The sequence below is a fragment of the Manis javanica genome, chromosome 4 (genome assembly GCF_040802235.1).
Source record: "Manis javanica isolate MJ-LG chromosome 4, MJ_LKY, whole genome shotgun sequence".
Taxonomy (NCBI): Eukaryota; Metazoa; Chordata; class Mammalia; order Pholidota; family Manidae; genus Manis; species Manis javanica.
Window position 1 is genome coordinate 97,775,649 of NC_133159.1, and position 21,572 is coordinate 97,797,220.

Here is a 21,572-nt window from a genome sequence, read left to right on the forward strand (position 1 = left end):
CACCCTGTACTAGAAGGTAAGATGGACTCATACTTTCCGAGTCCACTCTTTTGAATATTTCCCAATTTCAAAGGAGCTCCTGAGTGCCTTCTTGGGCGGAGGGTGTTCCTTTTCTGAACCGAATATGGGAAACCGGGCCGACACTAAGGCACCTCAGCCTCTTACTGAGGCCGCTACCAGTGCCCACTGGTTAAGACGGTGCTCTCTTTTTATGACCAGTGGGCCATGTACTTTGTTGGGGGACGTCGGTACAGTCTGGCGTAACGCCTGCCGCGCAGGCCGGACCAAGGGTCCCCTCGTCACCCCCCAGCGGCGGCGGCCCTCGCCGGGTGCAAACACCAGCCGCGGGGCCCACCCGCGACAGCCTAGCCCGCGCCCCCTGTGCGCTTTTCTCATTGGCTGAAGGCATCCCCCCTGCATTCTCATAGGCTGTCCCACTTTTTCCTCCGCCCCCAGCACGGACAGCGCGCAGCGAGCAGCCAGGAAAGCTTCCTAAGTCCCGGCCTCGGGGCAGAAGCCCGGCTCCGCACGGCGAGAGGCGCGGAGCTCAGGCCGCCCGGCAGAGCGTGCGGTTTCAGTGGGACCGCGGTTCCCACCCCGGGACTCTGGTGGAGCGGAGCCCAGCAAATGGGCGCATGAGGAAGAAGGGCAGGGAAATGGACTGCTATTTGCGCCGCCTCAAACAGGAGCTGGTAAGAGCGGAGCAGGCGCCAGGGGGCAAGCAGGGTGCTCCGCCCCGACGGGTACCTGGCCTCCGCCCGGGCTCCGGGAGCAGGGACGTGCGCAGGGTGCAGGAAGGCTAGAGAGGACAGGGGATAACGCGGGACGGCAGGCAGAGGGCCCTGGCCTAAGGGAGAGGGTCCACCAGGAAACTTGGAGTGAAGATTTGTACGCGAGTGAGGCAGACGCGAACAAGTAACAGAGACTGAGCGAGTAAACCAAACCCAGACTGCAGTGTGCCGACAGAACCCAAGGGAGAAAAGAGGACGCACCCCGAGATGGGCAGACACGCAGCCGGAGTGGGACTCAGGCTCCCGCACGGAAAGAGCGGGACGCGCGGGTGCCCGGACGCCAGCACTGCTCTGGGCTCCCGGAACGCGCGGGGCAGGCGGGGCGCCGGGAGGAGGGTGCGCGGGCCGGATCCCTGACCAGGGCAGGAGGTCAGTCGGGGACTGCTCGCTCGAGGGGAGCTGGCACCCTCTGGGGCCCCCAGCTCTCGGGTTTGGCAGAGCTGGCGCGGCTGCGGGGGCAGGCTTGGCCGGCTGTCTGCCCGGGCTTGTCTGCCAGCAGGGAGGGGACTGGCAGCTGTAATGGCGGGGGAGGGCCCTGCGCGGGAGGAGGGACGCCGCCTGGCAGATCGCGAGCGGGAGCTGCGGAGGCCCAGCCAGATGTCAGGTCTGGACTTGGGGAGTACGGAGGGAGCGTGCGGAGGCCGGGTGTGCAGGGGCCGGGAGAAGTAGCTTAGTCTGGGGGGAGGAAATCACCCCAGTGGGGGGAGGGGTGCCTAGTTGGTTCTCAGACTACCTATACCTACTCGCCCTTACCCTACCCGACACCCTGTTTGTTGCTTCTCCCATCAGAATTCAGACATATTATGCACGTTCCCCCACCCGGCCTCCATGCCCATCCCTGTCAGCCAGGCTCGCTCTCGTGTCTTCTCCCCTGCCTCTTTTTGTGTCTCTTCGTTTGCGTCTCCTGCAGTCGACCTCTTCTCCGTCTCACTTTTCTCCCGTCCTCTTTCTTCTTACTTTTCAGAGCCAGGGGCACCCAGGCTCACAGCAGCAGATCTGGATCCAGAAAGTGCTATTTCATGGCTCTCCAGATTCCATGACAGCCTCTCCCACTCTCCTGCCTGCAAACTGCACTTCTCGCACTGGGAAGGCAACTTGGCAGCTAATTAGGGGCCCGCTTAGCGGGAGGGGTTTCTTGAAGCGGCAGGTGTCCTCATTCACGCTTCCTGGTCAAGTCGCCCTGGACTCTTTCTGTCTGTCCCCCTCCAGGGCCTATCTTCTCAGGTCAATGGTCACTTCTCTGGCACTTCCTCTTGAAGTCATTTTTGTGGTGACACTCACATGGGAAAGTTACCCACGGACATGCTCCATAGGTGAGGGACAGAAGAGTCTCCATCATGTCCCTTCCCATACACGTTTTCACATGTGTCTGTTCTCAGTTTGGGATGGCTGGTCCCAGCCCACATTTACAAAATTCTGATTTCCTGATTGTCCAATAGGAGAAAGGTCAAGGTTGTTACCATATAATGTCTGAAGCCCAAGGCCCACGCTGAGAAAAGAATCTCATAGAATCATCTTTTTATGCTTGGAATCTGGGACCACACCACCCACCTCACGATCTGCCTTAATAGAGGATTTGTGGGTGTTTCTGGCATGGGCTTGAATTTTAAAATCCTACTGATTTGCATTTTTTACAGCACCCTAGGTGGGAGGTGGTGAGGGGAGGAAGACAGAGCGGATGCCAGGAGAATAAAAAAGGCAAACAGGAATCTGCACTGAGCTGAGCTCCAGGCCTTGATTTGCAACCTCTCCTGCCAAGGACTTGAGCCCCAGTCCCTGAGAGAACGAAGGGGAGAGGCTGAAGTCACTGAGCTCCCCATTAGCTTTCATTTGGCCCTTTGTCTGAGCAGCTTCAGCCTTTGACTCTGTTGGAGAGGAAGCCACATGCCTGGCCTGGGGCCCAGAATGACACTCAGATGGGAGAACTCTGCATCCCCCACCCCTGGTGCTCCACCCCCTCCCCAGTGCCAGTCTGTCCAGAAGTGAGACAGAGCAGAGTGACAGGCAGAGCTATTAGAGTCTTGTTCACTCCCTGACACTTCAGCACAACGCTTAGGTAGCTGAGCCAAATCTCAGGGCCTCAGTTTTCCCAATGGGAGTGAAAGAGAAAGTGGAGTTGTTAGCCCAGGCTCAGCACTGGCTCCTCTAAGGACTCTGGGGACTGAATCCAATGCAGCTTGGTCATGGTGAGATAACAAGGTGTTGGTCTGTTTATACCCCAAGTCTGCAGTAAGGTGAGAAAGGCATACAGCCAGTCCATGTCATGACTTTGTGGGGGTAGAGGGTGTGTGTGTGTGTGTGTGTGTGTTCATTCCAGGCAGAATCTTCCCTGTCACCCAAGAGGACTGTATGTTGCCTGGCTTTGCCCTACAATATACATTCATAGTACATGCCCAGAAGTGGTGTTCACGTCATATTAGTAAAGTTCTACATTCATTTATTCCACTAATACCCTTTAAAAAGCATGCATCCTGCAGGGACTGGGTTAAATCTGCTGGAAAAGAAAACATTTAAAAAAAAACATTAATAGGTTGTGAAATTATCTTTGTCAAGGGTGTTCTGCACTCCACTCCTGCATCTTGGCCCTGTCCTTGCCCCAGAAAATCTAGACAACAGTCTGTTCCTGAAAACCAAAGTAGTAGAATTTCCTAATGTCCTGAAGCATAAAGTTTGTACTATAACAAGTGAGCATTTGGGGGAAGTTGAGGGTTTGGGGATCCTGGCTCAATTGGGCTGATGTCTAGAGAACTGGCCCTTTCTCCGTGCCTGGAAGGGGACAGAGATCATATTTCAGGGATGAAATGTGGCAGAGTAGCAGCAGCTGACACACTTCTTCACTAGGATAAGGGGCTCCGGACTACAGCTACGCAGCAGGGAACATCTCTCTCTCCCCTCCGGCAGCCAAAGAGGGGCCCTGCATGAAACACAGGCCTTGGGACCAGCTGTTCCTTACCCACTGCTCCCTTGAGGGCTTCCAACAAATGGGGTAGACACAGGCACACAGAGGAAGCAGATGTCAGATGCTCACAGGGCATTCCTTGTGAGTTCAGATCAGTGTAAAGCAAATAGAGTGTTAAAGGCTGAGTGATGGGGGCTCATTAAGGACAGCCAGGCTGAGAAGGCATCCTGGAAGAGGAGGAGATTGATGGAGGCCAGCTCCTGGAATGTCCATCCTAGCTGAGGCATGGTGAAACAGCCGAGGAGCTTCTATCAGTCCAGGAAACGTCCTTCTATCAGTCCAGGAACAACTTGGTATTCCCAGAAGACAATTACCTAGCCACTAGAGGCCAGAAGTTCAGAAGGTTCTGGTATATGGTGGAAGACCAGGGCCTAAAGGCAAAATAAGGAAGAGAAAGAAAGGTGACTGGGAAGATACAGTAGGAACTGCCTTTGGCCCAGGGGGCAAAAGGGCAAATTTCTTGAGGCCAAAAAAGGATCTCATACTGTGGCTTCCCTTGATGTTTAGATCTCAGGTGAGGATGACTTTGGACTAGATGATGTGGTATGGTCAGTGGAAAGAGTGCGGAGCATAGGGTTTGGGTTTAGAACAACTTGAACTCAAATCCTGGCTCCGTGTGACCCTGGCAGATGACTTAACCTCTGTGTGCCTTGGTTTTCTCATCTGTAAAATGGATCTTTAGAAATAACCTCTTTTATACAGCTACTGTCAATATCAAATTACAATTTACATATGGTGCCTTCCCAACTGTATGTCCTTAGCATACAGTACAGTACCTGATGTGTGCAGGCACTTGGTAAACTTGATGGACCAATCAGACTGGTGTGCACAAGTCATTCATTCATAGAACACATTTACTCAGTTCATACTATGACTGAAGTACTTTATAAGGAACTAGTGCTATGGTTACAAGTACGGAAACACCGATCTGACTTCAGGGAACTCAGTTTAATATGAAAGACAATAATAACATTTATTGATCTTAACATTTATTGATATCTTAGGCATATAATGTATTATGTCATTTCATTGCCAAAGCAACATTATGAAGTTGTACTTTCATTGCTCCCATTTTATAAATGAGACATGGGGAAGTTAAGTGGCATGGCCAAAGTCATAGAGCTGTTAAGTAGCAGAGCTAGGATTCCAACACATCCAGTCTGACTGTAGAACATACACTCTTTACCAGTACATGTATGCAAACCTCTAGTACAGACACAGAGGACACTTAGTATATATGACAGGCATAACTTCTGTGCTCTGAGAAGGGAGAAATTCCTCTAGCTGGGCATCAGGGAGAACTTCATGGAAGAGGTAGCATTTGAGCTAGACCTTGAGGGATAGATAGTGACATGAACAGGAGAAAAATAGCATTCCCGGCAGATAATGAAACATGAGCGAAAGGCTCAGAGATGAAAGTAATGAGGATGTTCAAAGGCTGCCTAGTGGGGATGTTTGAAGACTTACTTGAATCTGGCTAGAACATAGGGTATATGCAGAGAAATAGTGAGCAGCAGGGCTGAAAGAGTTGTTGAGAGCAGACAGTGAGGATCCTTGAATGCCATGCTGGAGTCTGACCTTTTCTGTGTGCGTTGCAGAGCAGCATGATCAGAGACATGCGCTGTAATCTAGGAGGCAGTATGGGGGGCAGGAGAGGGGAGGGGGGAAACTGAGACAGGAGAATGAGTAGGAAGGTTATTACAAGAGTCCACACAGGAGAGTATGAAGGCCTGAACCAGAAAGGAGAAAAGAAAAGTAACTTCTTGAGGTCCTGTGGATGCCCAAGGAACTTGACTGATGGAAGTGGAGAGTATCTAAAGATGGTCAGGGAAGGGCTGGGAGAGGCTGAGAGGCAGGCAACCCTGACAGATCGGGCTCCTCTTCATCTGTCTGCCTCTTGCCCGAGCCCCCAGTAGATGGATCAGCTGGGAAAGTGGGCTCATCACTCTCACACTTCCTCTTTTCTTTACACTCCTCCCTCCTCCAGCTCTTGGCGCAGTTTCTACTTTACCTTCCTGTTGAGGGTTCCAGCCAAAAACAGGGAGCTGTAAAGGTCCCTATTCACTGAGCTGGAGAATGGGCTGCTTGGCAAAAGTGAGGCTCTCCCCATTTCCGGCCTCACACCTCCTTCTAGCTTCCAGAGGGGCTGAAAGGAACTGTGGGGATCTTGTGAGTAAAGGGAGTGGGGGCAGCGAGGCAGGGCATGCTGCCAAGTCCATGGGCAAAGCTAGAGTCTGTGTCAAAGGATTCTGGCTGAGTTGGAGGAGGGCGTGAGATGGATGGATGGAGGGCACAGCTGTGGGATCAGTTGGGGCCTAGGAGAGGCTTGGGAAGGTTGCCGAGGATGCTGGTGTCACACTTTCCCATCCCCTCTCCTCCCACACCACAAAGGGCCAGTGAATGCCAAGGGGGAGGATGCTGTCCATGGAGAGCTGACCCCACACTACCCCCTTCAGGGCTCTGGGCTGGAGGTCCAGGATGGTAGGATTTGGCTTCCCAGCAGCATTTCCCTGTACAGCCCCAGGCAGGCAGTTCTTTCCTCTTCAGATGATTCAGTGAAGAGGTGCCTGGAGTGGCAATGAACTGAATTGGGTCTTGGAGCCCCTCCAAGACTTTGTACTCTTCCTCTCTATATAATGGTAATGCCCTTTTACACATCCCACTGACTACCCTGGTTTCTTCTCAACAAAAAATCCCTTGAGGCTGAGAAGTCAGATTATGACGGCATGGGAAGCACACAGGCCTGGAGTAAGAGGGCTAGGCTTGGGGCCCCAGTCCTCCTATAAGAATACGTCCTATAAGAACTTCAGGCAGTAGCTCAGTGTTCCCACTGGAAGTGCTCAAGGTGGCATTAGGTGATACACTGAGGAAAAACTTTTAGTCATACACACACACACACGCATAGAGAGTTTCCATTTGTTTATGGCAATGTATACATTTCACCTAAGTTTTTACTTATATAAAGTTATATTTAAATAGTAAATAGGAGACTAGGTCATATGTATATGGTGAAAATCATGAAAGAAGTCCAGGTAAGAATGTATGGGAAACACACCTCTCAGATCCCATTTCCTAATGCATAAAGTGGGGCTAACTCCACCTGCCTAGCCAGCCTCCCAGGGTAATTTTGGGGCTCAGATAAGGCAATGTAGAGGAAAGGCCAAGTGCTATACACATGTGAGGGGTTATCATTTTACAGTCAGAATATGAAGCACAGAAGGTAGGTGGGGCTGACCAATGTCATGTGACTATTTGTCAGGAAGGGGTCTAGGCCAGGTCTCCAAACTACAGCATGCAGCTCTTTACAAACACTTGGAGGGTCCCCTGTGGCTGTCCAGCTCTCCTGCAGCAGTGAAGCCAGGAGCTGGTTTAAACGGCTGTGGGAGAGACTAAAGTTCGACATGAACATTTTTAGAATGAAATGTTTTTAGGCCCAGGAGATGCTAGGGGGTGGGAGATGGACTGTGGGGTGGGGAGTGGATGCAGGGAGGGTGAAGAGACCTTTCATGGCCTTCCTCAGAAAGAATTCTCACAACAGTGTCTGGGATGAGCTTACTATGGGTATTATGCTTGGTGGAGCTGGTTGGCCCTGAGTGTGTATGTGATGAGTACAGAAAGAGGGATAGGGTTGTTAACTCTGTTCTCACTTCAACCAATCAGGACCCAGTAAACCCTCTTTACGACTTTTCCCACTGACCCTGGAGGGCAAGTTGGGTATGATTTTGTCTTGTCCTGAGGAAGGGCCTTTGGCTCTGAGGCACTGGGAGGCCAGAGAGGAACTCAGCCCTCTACAGGCTGGGGAATGGGTTTTAATGGTGGTGATTTCTAGCTGGGAATTTTCTCTATGAGACCCTTCTCCTTTGCTTCCACCCTAAAGTGCCCCCTCTTCCCCCTTGTGGGTTACTGAAGCAGAGAAGCCCTGGGATGTGAGAAGGTCTCACGCCCTGTATGAAGACAGTGGTTTGCCCTCTGGCTCTTTCTCCTTGGTGACATCATTCCCTTTGGGGCTGGGAAAGGCAGCTCGCCTCTCAGTCAAAACCCAGCTGATACCACTGTCTCCCCACTTCCCTCGCCCTCCCATTTCCCACACTGCTTCCGTCTTCCCTTCTCCCTCTCACAGCTGTCTTCTCCCCCTTCAAGTCAGCACTCCCTGGCTGACCCATCAGCCAGCATGAGTGGACGAGAGGATGCTGAGGCTTCCCTTTCCTTCCCCTCTCCTTCCTGTGTGTGCTGTGGGGATGGGAGAGAAGGGACAGGACAAGGGATGCATTTCCCCTTGGCCAGACCAGGTTTGAGTGAAATCCTATCATTACTCTGTGTTAAGGTTCACTGAGGAAGAAATGTTTGTAAGTTCTTAGGGAGTCTTTAATTAAGATAGCCAAAATCATCTCTAGGCCAATCTGTCCAAAGCTGTACCAGACAGGAACTCTTATTCCCATTTTAAAAAATGGAGAAATTAAAAAACAGAATTTAAATAACCTGCCCAGATCACACAGCTATTATATGGCAGAACTGGGATTTGAACCTTATTGCATTTGTCTCCAGAACCTAAGATCTTAACCCATACAGAATATCATTTTCCATATGGGTGTAATTTCAGCTCCTATTTACTTAAATGGAACCTTTGTTTTATGGACAGCCCTGAATTCATACATACCCACACATTCATTCTCACTGGAAAATGGTACAAAATGTCAGCATGATTTCTTAAGGATTTTTCCATACTGGAAGAGACTGAATGGGGTTATTTCATTCCTCCCACTGCCTCTGACCTGGACTGTGTTCAACCTTCTGGAAGGAAGCCTGCAAGCAAGCTCAGATTCCTTGTCTCTTGGTGAATTAAAACCTTGAGAAATGTGCCTTCCCCTTTCTCCCTGTGTAATGAGCAATATGGAGGGAAGATGTGGAGTATTCAGTAGTACTCAATATGTGTTTCATGGGTATATAGCAAGTGTGAGGTGCTAGCTAGGTTCTGGGGAGACATAATGTATAGATTGGTCCCTGCACTCAAGCAGATGCTCAGAAAATGTGTCATGAGTGACTGAGCACTGGAATGTGTGGAGGAGCTGGGGTGGGTATATGAGTAGCAGGACTACAGGGAAGCATATTTTACATATCACAGAAGAGGTTCTGACCAGAACATGGAGTGCGCATATGGGAGCAGAGAAAATCTGCATGGCAAGTGACATGGTCAGGGGTGTGTGTTGGGAAGACTGACCTGGTGGCTGGAAGGCTTTGAGGCAGCTTCTGCAGCCCTCCAGGAGATGGAAAGGCAGACCTGAGATATCGGGACAGAAACACGGTGACTGGGTGGAAAAGCCAAAAATGACACTGAGGTTCCAGGTTAGGGGGACAAGGAAAGTAGTTTGAGGGAAGAAGCTGAAATAGAGAAGTCAGAGAAGCAGTTTGCTGGGAAGAGACCTTGAGGAGTGTGGTTTGGGGCTTAGAGTCTCCTCTGACCCTGCTCTGGATCTTTCCAGCTGCGGCTGAGCTGCCTCTGAAAGGACAGGGGGTGGAAGCCAAAGAGGTCAGAGCAAGGGGCCATCGGCAGGCACAGGCTGTGGCTCCTGCTGCCACCACTCAAATGGAGTGCGCTTGCCCAAGGTCCCTAACCACCACTTCCTCTTGCCTTGTCTTGGGGAAGGAGCAGGGTGTGGCCAATCCCACACTCAGCAAAGGCCTCCTTGCCTTGAGGGACAGTCAGTTGTCTGCTGTGCTACTGACTCAAGAGAGCCTGGACTGGCCCCCAACCTCCCCCACAGGGCCGGGCTTGGCAGGCGAGGGTTTGACTTGGAAGCCTGAGAGGGTCAGTGCCTGCCCTCCAAGTCCCTCCTCCCTCCACCCTGTGGGCTTAGCTCTGTGCATTACGCCAAGGCTTGGAGGTAAGATGATCCCGTGGTCTCTGAGGGGCATAAGAAACAGATGGTCCTCTCACATGAGGTTTACTGTTGGTAACATGAGCAGATCTCGAGAGGGAGCTGGCAGGACCACGGCAGCTTGGGCCCGGGGATGGGAACCTCGTGAATGTTATCAGACGAAGCACCCCCTGCCTAGCCTCCAAACTCGGCCCTCACCCAAGTCAGTCTCTCAGCCCCTTCCAGCTGGCACCTGGGATTCGGGCCTTAGACACCCACAAAGGGACTGGGGAGCTGGCCCCCAGTGTCCCTGCTCTTGTCTGGGCCACCAGAGCCAACTGGGCTGAGGGGGCAGGAAGAGCCCTGGAGCCAAGTCTGAGAGCAGCTGACAGAGGACAGGTGTCTGGAAGAGAGAGAGGGCTGGGAAGAGCTGGGTGAGGGTTTCTGCAAACAGGAGCCTCATGGCCTCCTTCTCTCTCTCCCGACCAGCCAGATGTGAACAGGAGTGAAAGGAAACCCCAGGCCTACCCTTTCTCTTAGGGAATCTGAGTGCTCCTCTTCCTCAAACATCCCTTATAGCCCTTCTCCACTGCCCTGTGGAGGTCAGAGGAGCTCTAATGCCCAGCCCCACTGCCCAGACATCCTGAGGCAATGCTTGGTGATTCAGACTATAGCACTTGGCGGAGATGTCCTGTGTTTGAGTTCCCGCAATACAAGGTGTGTGACCTCAGACAAGGTACTTCACCCCAGGCTGGTTAACTCACTTGTTAAAATGAGAACAATAATAGCAACCTCACAAGGTTTACATAAAGGTTAAACGGGATGATGTGCCTAGAGTACCTTGCTCAATTCCTATTACACAGTAAATGCCCACAAACTGTTACTGTCCTTGTCATCTTCATCTCAGACTCAGGGGAGAAGAGGGCGCAGTCACACAGAAAGACAAAGATGGCCACCACAACTCTGTGTGCCCTCAAACTGATCTCAGCACCACCTCTTACTATCTATGCAATCTCAAGCAACTTACCTTGAGCCTCAGTTTCCTCATCTGTAAAATGGGAACAATGTCATTGCCTCATAAAGTAGTTGGTGAGATTAAATATGGATTTATATATATGCATATATATACATATATGTAGCTGAGGAGAGTGCTTGCCTCTGCAAGTTAGCTGCCATTAATATTATTTCCTTTACCCAGCCATATGAGTGTTAACATTCCTCCTCTCCCGGCTCTGATCTGCACTGTACTAGGCTTAACAGAGATGGGATCACTGGCAGGCTGGAATACCCCTGAAGGTGTGTGTGGCAGGGTGGGGGTGGGGGATGTCTAGGGGCAGGGCAGTGAGGGCAGCTCCTCCCCCAGCCCCCCTTGGCTCACAGGCCCTGTGCTGTCTGTCCCCTGCAGATGTCCATGAAGGAAGTGGGTGATGGTTTACAGGACCAGATGAACTGCATGATGGGAGCACTGCAAGAGCTGAAGCTCCTACAGGTGCAGACAGCACTGGAACAGCTGGAGATCTCCGGGAGGGGCCCTGCCCCAGGCTGCCCTGAAAGCCCCCGGACACAGCCTGAGTCCCCTTGCTGGGACGGGGGCAGAGGTCCTGCCAGGCCTATGGCCTGCTCCCCTTCCAACCAGCCTTCTCTTGGTAGCAACGCCAAGTGTCCCTCCCATAGGAGTGCCTATGGGAGGGGTCTGGCTGCCCTGCCCAGGACACAGCTGCCACAGCACTACAGCTGTGCCCAGCAGGGGCCAGAGCCGGCAGAACCCGATGACTGGACATCCACGTTGATGTCCCGGGGCAGGAATCGACAACCTCTGGTGTTAGGTGACAACATTTTTGCGGACCTGGTGGGCAACTGGCTGGACTTGCCAGAACTGGAGAAGGGTGGGGAGAAGGGTGAGATTGCAGAGGGGCCCAAAGGAGAGAAGGGCCAGCCCCGGGAGCTGGGCCGCAGGTTTGCCCTCACGGCAAACATCTTTAAGAAGTTCCTGCGTAGTGTGCGGCCTGACCGTGACCGGCTGCTGAAGGAGAAACCAGGCTGGGTGACACCCACAGTGTCAGAGCCCCGAGCAGCACGCTCGCAGAAGGCCAAGAAGTGGAGCCATTCCAAAGGCTCTGGACGCTTCCCTTTCCAGGACAAAGCAGAGAGCACTCAGGGGGGAAATCCTTCCACGAGTTGCCCCAAGGCTCTGGAACCCTCACCCTCTGGCTTTGATATTAACACAGCTGTTTGGGTCTGAATCAGAGACAGAAAGTTGACTGACCCCCAAAGGGCCAGGTCCCAGTGCTGGGACCCCTGGAAAGAGGGCAGGTGGGCGATATGGTTTTCAAAAGCCCAATTCCGAGTTCCTTTCCTCCAGAAAGGAGGGAGAAGCAACAAGAGTATCTGGACCAGGGCAGACAGGCTGTGGTTGGGAGAATCTGTGACCAGACTGGCCAGTGGGGGAGGTGGGCTCCTCGATGGAGAGAGTGAGAGAGAGTGTGTGTGTGTGTGTGTGTGGTGCTCACTTTGGGCTGGAGGTGACAGCTGGGGAGCAGCCAGGGGTCAGAGACTAGGAAATCCTTCTGACATTCCTTCACTGCCCCCAAAGACCTCAGTCAAACATTCTGTATGGATTAGGGTGCTGCAGGCTCCCCAGAGAGGCCCCCAGTAAAGACCTCATCTCTCATGTCCCCAACCTTATAACTGTTTGCTTCCCTGGCAAAGCATGCTCCAGGCACAGGTATTAAACCCCAGTCGTCAGTAGGTGGGAGCAGCAGGGGGCAAATTTCCACCCCACCTCTTCCTGTTGCCTTTGAGATTTCAGCCCATACCTGGATCCTGAGAAATGAGCTGAATGAGTATATGTATAAGAAATACTTGGGGAAACCCATGTCTTTCCAAAAGCACAGGAAAGAAAATATATTTGTTTAGCACTTTAATGTCCGAAGGCCTTTTCATAGACATTATCTCCTTGGTAAGTGGCCACAGAAGGCAGGTATTATCCCCATTTTCCCGATGAGGAAGCAAGCCCGGATATGACCTCTACCCAGGACCACGCCGCAGGCAGGAGACAGACCAGACCAGTGCTCACCGAGTCCTGGAGTCTCACCCTCCTTTCCCAGCACATCTCCGGCGTTGAACCCGGAACGCATGAAACTGTCCATCAATAAGGCGAAGGCAAGCCCAGTAGAAATTCGCACGCATTTTAAAATTCCAGTTCCATCCTGTGGGCTCCCTCCCAGCCAGGCGGCTTTCGGTCCCCTTTCCCGGGTCGGGGCGGCGGGGCAGCCCCCAGCTCCCGTGCCTGGGGCCGCTCCTAAGCCGCCTGGCCTCGTCGCCCGGCGCGCACGGCCCCGGAAGCTGCCGTTCTCGCCCACCCCGGCATGGGCCGCCGCCGGCGGGCCGAAGGCGTTTGTGCCGACCCCGCGCAGGCAGCACCCCCTCCTCCCCTCGCAGCCGCCCGCCAACCTCCCCTCTGCCTGACGGAGGGTGACAGCTGCAATTAAAGGCAAACCGCCTTCTTGCCCTCAAAGCATTAGTAGCACTTTGGAGAAGAAAAATAAGAAGAAAGGCTCTTCATGCAGCCTGGACCTCCCAGGGGACGATGGAAGGAGGGGGCTTAGAGCGAGCAGCTCCTTAGCCTGAGTGGGGGTTGGTTAGAGTAACTCAATTTTCTAGGCAATCAAATGGTAGATGTTTAGTGTTCGTGAAGAAAGGTACAAGAGAAAAGGCAATAATTTTTTTGAACCTTTGCTGTTTGCCAGGCAGTGTGTACGACATGTCTTAAACTTCAAAATGACCCTAGAAGATATTGTCCTTGGTAAATCAGTGGAGGCTCATAAGGGTCATGTAAGTTGCCCAGATCAGGCTAGCAGCCAATGAAAGAACCAGGACCTGAAACAGAGGGTCCTCTGGCTCCAAAACCCCTGTCCTTTCTTCTCTCCCTGGAGTTCCGGGAGTCTGCCAGCTGAGCTAGCCCTTTCTGGAAGAGCAGGCCCCTGCCATCCTTCATGTCTCCCCACAGAACAGTGACTCTTTGGTCCTGGGGGAAGGCCCATTGGCTGTGACTGCCTTTGGTGGCAGTCATGTGTGCATGTGTGTGTAGAATGTGTGCATGTGAAGATTCCACCTGAACTGCTGAGTTCCAAGAAGAGGGAGCCATTTGCTGGTGGGTGATGGCAAAGCCATCCAGCAATTACTCAAGAAGGTACCAGCTCCAAGATGGGAATGATTCTACAGGAATCCATGTCACCTTTTGGCCATTCATCTGTAACTCATCTGTTTTGTGGACCGGTCATGGCAATTCAGACTAAATGAACAAAACCTTATGAACACCTCTAAGTGCCAAGCATTTTGATAGGAACTAAGAACAGAGCAATGAAAAGGACCCAATTCCTGACACACTGGGTCCAGCGGGAAGAAAGAAGTGACTCTTAACCTACTCATTAGCCAGAAGGAATGCAAGGGAATGAAAACTCACTTTAACCTGGGCCAGAACAGAATAATTAGGGGTGTGACATTTGCTGCCAACATCAGTCACAGATGTCGGGCACTGCCATCTTTGCGTTCTTATTTCCTTCTCACCACACTCTGGAAGTGGGTGTTGTTACTCTTATTTTACATGGAAAAGCTCAGAGAAGTTAAGCAATTCGCTTAGGGTCACAGGGGCAGAGCTAGGACTGAAATAATTCAAACTGACTTCCAGTCTTGTGCTTTTCACACTACCACACAAGTTGTCTGTCTCTGCTCCAAAGCCAAGTCAAGGGGAACAACAAAATCTGTCCCTCCTGTATTACCCATGCATGGATCATTAGTGGAATGCCAACTCTCCAGTGGGGGAATTTTGCCTGGGTCTTAACAGGGCTGATGTACTACCCCATCACTATGTCATGCTTTGCTAATGAATGATTATGGCCTGTTCATATACCTCCCATAATTTTTCCTTTTCTCCCTCCCCTTCTGAGCCTCTGCTGGGACAATGATGGAGACTATTCACTGAAACTGAGAGAAGAGGTGACTGGGAACTCCTGGGGCCTAAACAATGCCAGAAAATATAGGGGTGGGGAACTGTATGCAGGAGAAGGTAGTAGAAGCAAGCAGAGAGAAATTGACAGCTTAATTCTGCCCCTGGGGCTCACTTTATGGTTAATTAGGACATGCAAATAAGCTGGTAGCTCATTTAAAACCCTCCCTGGCATGGGGCGCCCACCTCACACCTGGCCCGCTTCCCTGACAGGTACAAGGGCCCCCTAATTGGCCCAGGCATCTGCTCAGGGCCCCATCTGCTTCTCTGTGGCTCTGTGGCCAGAGAGTGTCTGTATATGTTCCTCACCATGAGTAGGAGCCAGAAGAGTCTCTGCTGGGGATGGCCAGTGAGCTTGCCTGGTCTCCCTCCTCTCTCTTTCCAACCTGGCAGACTTGGGACCCCTTTTTCCCAGAGAGCACAGGCCTCTCTCCCTCAAGCACCTCCCCTGCACCCAGTCAGGTTGAGATCTGAACCCAAACTGGCTCTGAGGAAGAGAGACCTGGTTCAGCACCCCTTGCTCCACCTCTCCAGAGCCCCGTGGGGGAGAGGGCTCTTCTTTCCCAAGCCACACCATTTCCTACAGGGCCTCCACAAAAGCAAAAGCACAGCCTGTCTCTGGGGGGCAGGAGCCAGTCCCCAGCTTTCTGTCCACTTCAGGGGGCTTCCCCAACTACGGCAGTTTGGGCACTTCTGCCAGCACCATGGCATGGACACTACATTTGGAGCCAAACAGGATATGAGGCCCATTTCTGTCACTGTGTAAGCTTGAGCATGCTGCTTGACCTCTGAGTCTCATTTTTCTCATCTGTGACACAGAGATAATGCAGGGCTGCCATGAGATTCAAAGGATGTGACGCACAGTATCTAGAACACAGCAGAAGCTCAATATATATTGGACCACCTGCCCTTCAGTTTAGGTGACCCAGGGTGAAAAAAACTTGCTAAAATAAATAAATAAATAAAAGGCTTTCTTTGAGTCTTGTTTTTTTCTGTTAAAAATGTATAGTAGTCCTATTACCTGAAGGACTGTAGCAAGGATCAGAGAAGACAATAGATGTGAACATGTTTTTCTACACTGTAAAAATACTACCCAATGGGCTGTTAATTGCCAAATGGCAAACAATGTGCACTTCTCCATGTAAGGATGGTACATGCATGGGTGTATGTTGGGGGTGGGTATGCAGGGGCCAGCAGCACGGCTGAGCTGACCCACTGCCTGATGATGGGTTTCAGGGGCCCACCACTCCTGCACCACAGTCCTTCCTCAGTTGCCCTCAGGGCCCTCACATTCCTGGCAGGGACCAGAGTTGAATGAGCCAAGCTCTGATGGTTTTGAGAAGACTCAGGCCACTGATCTGCTTTCTTGACCCTTTAAGGTCTCAGTTGCTAGAGTCCCTGCCCCACAACCCCCTCTCCCTGCACCTCCCTAGGGACTAGTGGCCTATAGATGCTGTGGCTGTCCTAGAATCCATTCCCTTTGTATGGGGTGGGAGGCGTGGTGCAGGGAGTGTTTGTGAAGCCCGCCCCCAACAAGAGGTCTTGGGGCTCAGGTCCTGCTGCCAGAGGAAGGGCAATAGGCCAGGGGCTGAGCAGACCCTGGAGGTATAGGACAGGTGCATAAGGATCTCAGACTGGGATCCCCCCTTGGTGCTGTTATTAGGATGTCTCCTGCCTCCCTTCTGCCCCCTCCACCCAACCTTAAAACAAACAGGATAATGAAACCTCTTTCCCGGATTCCCTCTGAATTTGACAGAGTCCTTATTTCCTGCTCATCTCCCTGTGTCCTTCAGACAGTCTGGACATATCCCACTGCCCACCACCTCCAAGCCTTGGACATACACCCTCAAGAATTCTGGCATATGCGCACATACACACAGACACACACACACATGCTTGCTTGCTTGTTTGGGCACCACAATTAAGTCAGCCTTGCCAACTTCCACAAAACAAAGCCCACATGCTTGTCCCCCACTAGACCCTCCTCTTTCTTCCTCCCCTGTAAGTGTTCCATCCACCCCAGTGCTGAGAGCTTCTTTATGTTCCTGATTAGAGAGAGGCCTCCAAGGAACAATGAGGGGACAGAGCCTTTCTCCGGGCACCTATTCCTCAACACAGCACGTGGGGCAGTAATAATCTGACAAGGGGCCATGACATTCACCTTACACTTGGCCTTCTCCCTGCATCTAGGCCAGGCCCTGGAGAGAGGCAGGAGCAGAACCTCCCACTCTTTACCAGGTGTCAGGCCACAGCTGCTGCACTCCCTGGCTTCCATTCCAAAGAATCCACTCTCTTTGTAAGCCCTTGTGGGCACATCCTTCAAGATGACTGCCCCCTTCCAGAGACATAGAAGTTACTGCCAAAAACAATCTCCTGCATGCTTCAAATGCCCCCTCACCTGACCACGACCCACTGCCCCTCCTTCTACCCTCTCCCCTCTGAGACAGACACCCCCTACTTTCCGTATCTGGCTGGGGAGGGGTGGTTCAGGCCCAGCAGGCACCTCTGACACCCATTCTGAGGCTGCCTTCTGTCTCTTGGGGGTGTTAGTTTGTGGGGAAGTTATCTCCATCCAAGGGAAGACACAGGCTTTATTTCCTGGTTTTGTCCACTCTGCTAGGTATTCACCCTGGCTGCTTTCCCCTTCCTGCTGGGCTTCTTCCGGAGTCTCCTGCCTCCTGTCCTCCTACCTGGAGGCTGGAGCCTGCAAGGAAATGCTGCTGTGGGTCTGGAAGAACAGCGGAGGTGAAGGAAATGTCTTCAAGATCCTGTGACTTCATGCTCACTTTCCTGGGGGTCTGGAGGCCTAGCCCTGCCCAATTAGACACCCCAAATGTGGTCAGCTTTATTTCTGGGCACTTCTCATCCCCCACTGTACCCGCCAGGAGATAAGCCACTTGAGGGCTCCAAGCTCGGGTTCTGAATGCCTTTAGGTCTTTGCACCTGCTGTCCCCTGAGGACTTTGTTTCCCCAGTGCTGCAGGCTGGCTGGCTTTTACTCATCTTTCACTCTGCAGTTGAAAGGGCATGTCTTCTGCGGAGCCTCCCCAGAGGCTGTACCCAATGACAGCACTTACTTTGTAAGTCCCTCTCGTGCACATTTATCTTCCTCTCTAGAGTGCAAGCACCTCCAGGGTAGCAACTACTCATAGATCTGTGTCTCCAGTACGGAACACAGGACCCTCAACGTGACCTCCACTCCTGAATATGCCCTCAGCTGAGCCTGACTCCTGTGTCTCCTAGTTTATGTGACACTTGTAGTCAACAACTCCTCAGCAGCCTCCCAAGGCCCACTGAACATGCTACTCTTCAGCCCACTTTCTGGAAGAGGGAGCTCCAGCTAAAATCAGTTTCAGGAGCGCAACCTCTCCACTCCCAGCCTCACTCTGTAAGTTGTTGGGCAGTGTCCCCTGCCCCTGGCGTATTGCTTTGGCTTCTCCGCCCTAGCTTCCCAGGCAAATTCTATTCTAATGCAGGCTGCCCACTGCTCAGGTCCTTCGGATGATCACAGCCACTTCTCTCCCATGCCTGCTCAGTCCCAAGTGGATCCCGACTTGCACTCTGGAATCACCTCACCTCAATCTCTGTTTTCTCCCTTTCTCCTTGCTCCTTCTCCACAGCCTTCCTGACCTGGCTCATCTCCTTTTTGGCAACAACATCTGGCCTCAGCCTTACTCTGCCCTAGGAGTTTCTCCCAACCTGCTTTGCCAAGAACCCCCACACCTCCTGGGAACATTGAGTCTGCTACATTCTCTTTCCCTCATTGTGATTATCGAGGGTCAGGGCGGTGCAACAGGGAAGGAAGTTGAGAGTTGGGTGTTCAGCCCCTTCCCTACCTCCAGCCCCAGTAACTGGCCACACTCCAGGCATTGTCTCCCAGGCACTGAGCTGCCAGCGAGGCAGCACGCATATAGTCATTTGTGTAGAGGTGGTGGGAAAGGGGAGGATCACTAGGCATTAAAAATTTTTTTTCAAGCAAAACAAAGCAGCAGAGGTTCCCCAGAAGGGCTAAGTTCAGCATCTGAACTTCTCTGCATTGACTCAGCTCCCTGAGCATTAGTGCCAAGGCTGGTGACTTTGTCCTGGATGGCCTCCAAGTACTCATTCAAAGCCTCCACCTTGACTGCCGCACAACTGCCTTAGAGAGCTCGCTCCTTACTGTACGGAGCCCTGGGCCAGACTGACTTAAGCAGGTGTTAGAAACCCCGATCCAAGGTTCCAAGCATCTGTTCAGATAAGTCAATTTATATCCTAGGAAATAAGGGACTAGGCACTGACAAGAGCCCAAATTCCAAAGGTCTGACCTTAGCTTCAGGACCCTGCTGGGAGTATAGGGATCAAGTATCTTCTTAAAACTTCTCTCAGGGAAGGGAGGCAGGGTCCAGGGTCCAGTTCCACAATTCCAAGGCCTACCTTCCAAAATGGGAAGACTTCATGTTTAGCATCCCCTTAATCCTGATAGTTCCTTCAAACTCCACAACCCATTCAACTGGAGAGACACCAGTGGTGCGAAGGGCCAGGTGGACAGGGCCTACACAAGTGTGGCCTGTGTCCTTCCTCTCAGCCACAAAGGGAAGGCCTGAATCATGGGACCTCGGTGGGACAGTGGGCACCTACTGAACAGGGGTGCAGCAAGAAAAGCCTTCGCAGTCGGTAGGCAGGAGGGCCAGAGAGGCTGCCATCGCCTGCTGTGTAGTAACAGTAGAGAGGAAAACTTGGGAGGGTGACGGTGCGAACTAATATTCACTGCAGTGCCTCGCCCCTTATTTCCAGGACCAGTTGGTGCTGAAAGATCTGAGGGGAGCAGAGTCCTGTCAGGAGCAGCAGCTATAAACAGAACTGAAGCACAAGATTTTTCAGCTTCAATCCAGCGCCAAAGAATCAATGCTGGTTCTCTTCTAAACTTTTGTTTGGAAAGATCACCACCATTTGCCTCAGAGACCATCTTCTTTAGGGAAAGGGGGACCATCAGAGTCCATGAGAGTAATCTGCGGGTAAAACTGCAATATTTCCAGAATCTCTTGCCTGGCCTTAGTCCATCTTCATATCAATAGGCGTTTTCAAGGGGTGGAGAGAAACTGTTCTCCCCTTAGTCCAGCCAGGATGGGGAGAGACACGAGCGAGTGGGAGCAGACTTCTTGTAAGCAATAAAGGGCTTCTCCCACTTTATTTTTCCCTTTGACTGATTTCAGCTTCACACGTTTCCCTGGTTTATTTGCCCAGGGCTGGGAACACATGACCACCCCCCACCCCTCCAAGTTACACCTTTTAACGTTGTGACTTTCATCCTCATTAGTTTTGGCATTTCCCACGGCTGCCCCCTCCACACCTCACCTAGATGATTGCTAGCTGTTATTTACCTGACTCAACTTACTAGACTATTTCTTGTTCCAAGGCCTGTCAGGATTTGGCCCCCATCTACATTTCTAGCCTACCCCTTCCACATAAACACCAAATAAAACTAGGTAACTTGTTTTCTACGCTTGCTTTTCCCTGAAATATGCCCATAACAACCTCCCCCTTCTCACCTGCTGAAATTCTACCTTTCACACCTAGTTCCAACTCCACTCTCTGAACATTTCAGATCACTCAGAACAGAAAGTATCTGCCCCTTCTGTCTCATACTGTGTTTTAAAACTTCTTTATGGCACTTTCTATTAGTTCTTTGTGACCTACCAGTTTCTATGTCCAGACACTCCGTCTTCCCTCTGCCACTATGCCTTCCCAGCTGGAGTCAGCTGAACTTGTACACTAGATCCTGTTCATCAGCCTACTCAGTTTTCCTCTTGGTGGATGGTTCACTCCCATCAGCACCAAACATGAGCTGTTTCTCCCAACAGAGCAGTCCAGGCTGGATGTCCTGTCTCCCCTCCACCTACCAGACACTGGCGCCCGCACTCCACTGACAGCCTGTCAGTGTCCCCAGTGACTTCCACACTCGTCTTCCAACCTCAGGAGGGAGTGCCTGGACCTCTTCTCTATATATACTCAACTCTAGTGATCCTATTTAGCTGTTTTAAAATATTAAATGTAAATCTGTCCAGACCTCTTCCCTGAATTCGACCCATATTCAATTGCCTACTGTACATCTCTAGAATCTGACATGCTTCTCATGTTTTCTGTATGTTCCAAGTGGGGCTCTGATCCACTCCCTATTCTTCCAAACCTTCTCCTGTCATGATCCTCATTATCTTACTGGCCAACATTTTTGGAGTCACCTTTGACTCCTCTCCCTCATCCTGCATTTGTCAGGAAACCCTGTTGGCTCCACTTTCACACTTGATCATCCAGTCTTCTAACCGGTCTCTGCTTCCATCCTTGCCTGTCTATAGGCTATTTTCAACTCAACAGCCAGACTATTCCTGGTGGAAGGCCGACTCAGATCATTTTATATCCCTTGCTTACACCCCTCTCATGGATCTCTTGGTAAATGCTTTAGGAAATTTGCCCCTTGCCCAACCCCACTCTCTCTCTGCTGTTTCCTACTACTCTCCCCCTTGCTCGCTCTGCCCCAGCCGCACTGGCCTCCTTCTAGCCCCCAACATGCCAAGCACATGTCCACCTTATGGCATCTGCACAGACACTTCCTGCTACACAGGCCATTCTTTCCTCCAAGCAGTTGTATGGGCTGCATTTCAAATATTTATGCCAATAGCAACTTCAGTGAGACCTAAACCTTTGACCTACTACCACAACACTCCTCCTGCCTGACAGGCCTAGCCCTTCACACTGCTTAACTCTTCTCCACAGGACTCATTACACATGCATGCATTTGTCTTGTCACCTGCCAAAACCTCCATGAGGGAAAGGATTTTGTTTTCTATTATTCACTGCTGTATCCCCAATATGCGGCTCAGCACCTGACTTACAAGAGAAGCACATTAAATATTTATTACAGGTTCGTAAGGATTATACCTTTTCTGCTTTGTATGACTTACAAGAACTTTTACATGGTTAAAA

General features: G+C 51.6%; 1 protein-coding gene across 2 annotated transcripts; it reads left to right on the forward strand.

Moving 5' to 3' along the window:
- The first annotated feature begins 452 nt into the window (after positions 1-452).
- INKA2 (inka box actin regulator 2) lies at positions 453-15,583 on the forward strand. 2 transcript variants are annotated; one of them, XM_017657915.3, is made up of 2 exons: positions 453-692; positions 11,011-15,583. In XM_017657915.3, the coding sequence occupies exons 1-2, from the start codon at positions 636-638 to the stop codon at positions 11,845-11,847; spliced, it is 894 nt and encodes a 297-aa protein (XP_017513404.1). In that variant the 5' UTR covers positions 453-635; the 3' UTR covers positions 11,848-15,583. The 2 variants fall into 2 exon arrangements, with proteins under 2 accessions (XP_017513404.1, XP_073090519.1); XM_073234418.1 differs by lacking the exon at positions 453-692 and adding an exon at positions 728-1,395.
- Positions 15,584-21,572: the final 5,989 nt, after the last annotated feature.

Excerpts from the sequence above, each read along its gene's own strand:
- INKA2 (XM_017657915.3), top strand. The coding sequence starts at position 636 with ATGAGGAAGAAGGGCAGGGAAATGGACTGCTATTTGCGCCGCCTCAAA. Across the intron at positions 693-11,010 it reads GCCGCCTCAAACAGGAGCTG|ATGTCCATGAAGGAAGTGGG; the intron begins GTAAGAGCGGAG and ends TGTCCCCTGCAG.